General features: G+C 35.1%; 1 protein-coding gene across 15 annotated transcripts in view; it reads right to left on the reverse strand.

The window, feature by feature from the left end:
• Positions 1-6,000, reverse strand: part of LOC110447077 (rap guanine nucleotide exchange factor 6-like) — a 136,323-nt gene that overhangs the window by 33,021 nt on the left and 97,302 nt on the right. For all 15 annotated transcript variants that reach the window (XM_021492515.1, XM_021492502.1, XM_021492507.1 and 12 more), the window contains 4 exons: positions 5,537-5,777; positions 4,976-5,198; positions 4,691-4,755; positions 3,344-3,451 (listed from right to left, as the gene is read on the reverse strand). In XM_021492515.1, the coding sequence (XP_021348190.1) occupies positions 3,344-3,451; positions 4,691-4,755; positions 4,976-5,198; positions 5,537-5,777 (637 nt within the window). The remainder of the gene's footprint in view (positions 1-3,343; positions 3,452-4,690; positions 4,756-4,975; positions 5,199-5,536; positions 5,778-6,000) is intronic.

A 6,000-nucleotide genomic window follows, 5' to 3' on the forward strand; every position in this document is an offset into this window, starting at 1 on the left:
TGACCAATTTATTACATGTCTTGGTAGGGTAATATTTTGTGATTGTCATAAATAAACATTAATCAAAATCAATCATAATGTCCAAAATATAGTTTTACCTCCTAAAACAAGACAGGCAAGCTAGGCAGATAATCAACAATGAGCAACCTGTCTTGTAACAGGCACAACTAAATAAATCACAAAATGTCAATTTAATATAAGCTACCAATTGAAATCTCCAATAGCTCTATGTTTGAGTAAATCACCACTTTTCTCCATTATAACAGTGTGTGTTTGTCTTCACAAGGTCTATTGTCTAGGTTATAAAACAAACACTCCCAAATCACTAAATGTTCACGAAAGTTACAATCAAGACACGATCTTGAACATTTGATGATTTCCGATAAAGAAAGTCCTTTTTTCAGGGATCATGACTGATGGATATCCCATCCAGTGGTAGAATTAGAAGGGAACAGCCCAGGACCAGTTGCTTTCCCAGCCAAATTGTTTATTTCCCATGTAAGAATATTGCCGAGATATTTTCTCAAAAAAAATCTTCATTCNCCCCCCAAGTTCTCCAAATAACTACGACAACAGCTGACAAATTACAGAACATCTGTACATAGCCAGCGATTGCTAATCAAAATGCTAAAAGCTTACTAAACTTAAAAGCTCTAATTCACAAAATGAACTATTTTCACACACCTGTAAGAAATTTTTGTCAGTTATTTTTTGTCAGATTTTCAAAACAAGAAATAAAAAAAAAACTACTTTGTTTAGCCAACAATTTTAGCTTTGAACACCTGAGTTCTGTCAATATAATCAGACCACAACAACTTCATTAACAGATGATGATATCAATTGAAACTTTAACCAAAATGTCGTACTCTTGATCAGTGATTCCGGCTAAACTGATTTCTTAATAAACTGAAGTAGGATATTACTCAAAAATCTACATGTAAATAACTTGTGACAGAAAAGCAGTGGCACAGTTTTCTTTTTGATGGAAAGAAAGAAAGAAAAAACCCCACAAACAAAGTCAAAAGAAGATAAAACAGAGATACTACATGCAGAGTTCAAACAAGCAGTACGAAGCCAGGGATACAAAGGGAGACAATTTGTAACAAGGGGAGGTAAGTGTGGAAGCCATACTTTTGATAGCCAGGCCTGTACACTATGACACACCAGCATACACATTCCCATTTTTCAGAGTTCTGATTTTAAAGTATATCAAATAATAAATCTCCCTACCAGGTGTATAAGTTTAAGGTCATGGTAGTTATGATTTATCAATACAAGATTATGTTATTTTTTCAAAATATAAGATTACCATTAGGTTCCAGATTAGATATAGATCTTGTTTCGAGATTATAAATGAGTAAATGTTTAACAATAAAGCTTAAGCAAAACTGTTACACTTTTTTCAATATCTGTCTCAGTTATTGATCAACTAAACGGAAAGGCAAAGTCAAGTCAGCCGCCAAACATGGATATGAATCAGAAGGACTTCTCTAGACATCAGCCATTCAGCAGTTTTCTATACATGCACAGTCACCAGTAAAGTAGCCAAATGTCACTCAAATAATTAACGGGCTTTAGTTAGTAATAAGGCCAGTTTCCAGGGGCTTACATACTTACAATCATATTCATGAACTTCACAACACAAATTTATGGCTTTTTGTTTTCAAAAATACACAAAAAGAAACATGATGTATGAATTTTATACAAAAATTTCATGAATATATATTCAATGCATGCTATCAAAGAAGAAATATTTGTCCACAATTGATAGTAACACTGACATGCCTGGAGTATGTGGGTATAGGTTCATAAATAGAATTTACTCATCTATAGATGCAAACATTTGTATGAATGTGATTAATTACTGATGATGAATTTCAGCTTGATACGGCGTACAGTACCTAATGAATTAGCTGTTCCTGCGACAAAATCTACACATGTGATGAACTACTATTTCCAAGCTTTCTGATAAAGCTGAAAGCAGCCATTAAAGTCATTTAGATGATGCTCTGAACGGATAATATCATCACATTTTGACAAAGTCATCCAAGGTCAACTTTCCACAACATAATGGCTATTCTATAGGTTCAAAATGCAGACAATCTGTTATCAAAATAGATAGGGCATCATCAAATTTGTTTGTGTTAAGAAGAGGAAAAAAAAATTAAATTAATATTTTTTGTGGGTGTAATAAAAAGGAATTTGGGTTGGGATCCATCCCATAGAGTTATTAAAATGTGTGTTCCTGCACCAGGCCTGACTCCCAGAGATTTTGTCAGTGATCTGTCACAGTATGGGATATGACAGGTGATACAACAGTACAGCTAGGTATCTCTAAAGAATAACTCGGAGAAAGAGAAGAGTTACCTCCCATTGTTCAGGATGTCTATGTTAGATCTCCGTAATTCTTAACCTCAGAATTTAACACTTTTAAAAAAAATAGATAATTTTTAAACACTCAAGACCTTCCTCTGTTGTGATGAGGAATTAACAAATTTTCCACAAAAATGTTTTAAACTTAAATTTGGATTTTTTGAGAAAAAGAAAGAGATAAAGAGTGTATTTTCGAATCTGAAGTTTCTTGATACATTGAGCTATTCTTTAGATATTTTACAAGTTAAAAACTACCCTTGGGAATTCTAGAATTTTTGACAAGACAGATACAAACAAAGACAGAATTATAAAAGTATACTTGGTCTAAAACTGGAGACTTTGATCAAGAATGGTGAGATCACAAAACAATGTCAAACGAAGGATTCAAACAGTAGGATAGGAAAGATATTTTGATACTCAAGTTTTGTATCAATTTTTAACAGAAGTCAAACTCTGAATGAGGAAAGCAGACTATTTCTCTACAAAGGGTCCAGTGGAAGCCATATATATGACAGGAAGGAGTTCAGAAGACAAAGGACAAAGCAGTAAAATTATAGAGGTGCATTTAAGACCTAAAGCATATCTAGAGAACAGGTTAGATTTACTAGGTATCATATTGTGAAAATATCTAAAATTGTTAGTGAAAATTTCAGAGGTTTTGCAAACATAATCTATGTTGCTTGATTGTTTTATTTTCACAAAGCACATTTTTGTTTTAACACTGTTTCAAAGAAGTAATTTTTCACTAAAAGAGAATGAAAAGCAAGGTATATGAAATATAAAATATAACAAAACATAAAATAAATAATTTCATGAAATAAATGTGACCCCCACCACCAGGTAACAAACACCTGTGCAATATGTTAACAAGTAACAGAGTGTGTGATTGGTGGAAATTTGAAAACCAACATCCATATTAGTTTTTCTAACCAATCAACACTTCCGTTACAACAGACATTGGCTGACATACCTTCCATTGAGATTCTGTCTTTCGGGTAAGTTACCGAGTTGTTCAGGCAAACGCTTCTGTTTTACCAAACTTTCATTTTCCACTGTCACTTCACATAGCGAGTAATTACTGAAAATACAGTTTAATACATGTTATTGTTATCCATGATTCTATTTGTCACATGTATCACCCCTTCTTTACCCCCACCTCAACCCTTTACCTTCCCTATTGATACCTTGTAGTATTTTATAATCAACAAGATTGGTTATATATATACTTTCTTGTCTGAATTCCCACATTTTATAGATCTCTCCTGTACCATGCTCCAAAACAAACACTATCTATATACATCCTTTGAAGACTTCAGAGGGACCCTGTTAAGACCTAGGACACATGCTACAGCTGACACTTAGAGTTACCCTGTGGCTACCAGCTCACCAGGGTTTAAACCCTCAAGGCCTTCACTGACGACCAGGGTTGGTGTCCCAAATATTTACATATCTCATTTCCATGAATTCAGGCAACCTTGTACAAAACACCTCAAATTTGATGAAAAACTATAAACTTGTCATATTTGATACAAGGTGAGACAGAACATGTTGTAAAGATATCGTAGCGAGATTATTTATCAATAACCAACGTTAGAAACTTCTCTGTATCAACATCATCCTCTGAACATACAGAAAAATAAAACGATGACATGGTAGTCGAGAATAAATGGCCTAAACAAAAAAATCAGTTGCATCATTGTCATGACTTATCCCCTATAAAATTACCTGCTGACTAGATTTTCTTACTTTATGTTTGGTTTCACTCCCAAGGGTTCACAAGTTACACTTTGAGCCCTCCAGTTACAATGTGTAACTCTTGATATTTTCACATCTTTTTAAACACTGATATACATTGATAGTCTTCTCATTACTCACCTACTAGGGTCAGTTACTCACCTACCGGGGTCAGTTACCCACCTACTAGGGTCAGTTACCCACCTACCAGGGTCAGTTACCCACCTATTAGGGTCAGTTACCCACCTACTAGGGTCAGTTACCCACATACTAGGGTCAGTTACCCACCTACTAGGGTCAGTTACCCACCTACTAGGGTCAGTTACTCACCTACTAGGGTCAGTTACTCACCTACTAGGGTCAGTTACTCACCTATTAGGGTCAGTTGCCCACCTACCAGGGTCAGTTACCCACCTACTAGGGTCAGTTACCCACCTACTAGGGTCAGTTACTCACCTACTAGGGTCAGTTACTCACCTAACTAGAGTCAGTTACTCACCTACTAAGGTCAGTTACTCACCTTCTAGGGTCAGTTACTCACCTACAAGGGTCAATTACCCACCTTCTAGGGTCAGTTACTCACCTACTAGGGTCAGTTACACCAAACTCCTGCAGCGCTAACATGACAACTTCTCTTGCTGTGGTTTCCTAAATTGTAAAATAAAAAGAAATAAAATAAAATCAGTTCTAATTTCAAATAAAAATAAATCAAGCAACAAAGTAATTTCTGACCATTACCATGCTATGACCGCCTCATTTTTTCCTGAAAATAATGAAAAAATACATGTCTAAAAATACATGTTCTAAAAATGCATGTCTAAAAATTCATGTCTAAAAATACAAATGAGACAAGGAAGAGATCACCTACCTTATGGATGGGAAGAAATTTGAAGGACTGGTCAGCTCTATAAACTTTGACCACATGATCTGGGAGATCTTGTTTCACGTCGTCCACGGCTAGTGAGGATAAATCAGGATTACTAGCACTGAGGTGTGTACTCATTCCTGGTGATAGGGAAGACGCTGATGTCGTCGACGTCTGTCGTAGTGGACCCGAATAAAGGCTCTCATCTGATTTGTTCATACTCTCCCTGTAAAATATGTTATTTTATAGTGTGTAATTTTACATATTACCATCATACAATCAAATTAATCAAATTAATCAAGAGTATACATGTATTTGTCTGTTTGTCAAACATTTACTGATGTACAACAAGCTTCAGATGTTGAGGAAAATAATGGTCTGGAAAACCAGCCATCTGGATCATCAAATTTTATGCAAAGATATAATGTATAAAGTAGCATGTAGCCTTATAACTCTAAATTTAATCACAAGTATAAATCATAAGGTAGCATATACCCTTAACTCTAACACAAGTTCGTTGTGTTAAGTAATATATAATCTTAACTGTATGAGTTTCATACATACCCTTCCATACTCGACACACTAGAGTTACGCGGTAGAAATTTCTTGATAATATTTTTGCGTCCCAGTGTATTAAACCAGGATCTGTCTTTCTTCTCCGGCTTCTTAGTTCCCTTAGATTTAATGAGTGGGGAGGTGAAGTCTTCTAGATTCGGTGCCGACAGTCGTTTACTCAACTGCCCACCCACATCCTGTTTCTCTGATTTACTAGATCGATCTGCTGCCAGCAACATTTCTTTAAAATCTGCAATTGATGCAGAATATCCCAAATTCAACTCCAGTAAGTTCTTATTATACTTCAATGCTTTTTCTTATACCCTTGCTGTTATGTGTATAAAACATCCAGTCTCCTGAATATTGAATACAAGCATTGTTTATTTTTATGTTTAAATTGACTCATATGAGGTGAAATGCTTCTGTTGTCTTGTAAATTATATTGGAGTGTGATAAACAGGTGAATTATCCCC

This window comes from Mizuhopecten yessoensis, unplaced genomic scaffold, assembly GCF_002113885.1.
Source record: "Mizuhopecten yessoensis strain PY_sf001 unplaced genomic scaffold, ASM211388v2 scaffold3151, whole genome shotgun sequence".
Classification (NCBI taxonomy): Eukaryota; Metazoa; Mollusca; class Bivalvia; order Pectinida; family Pectinidae; genus Mizuhopecten; species Mizuhopecten yessoensis.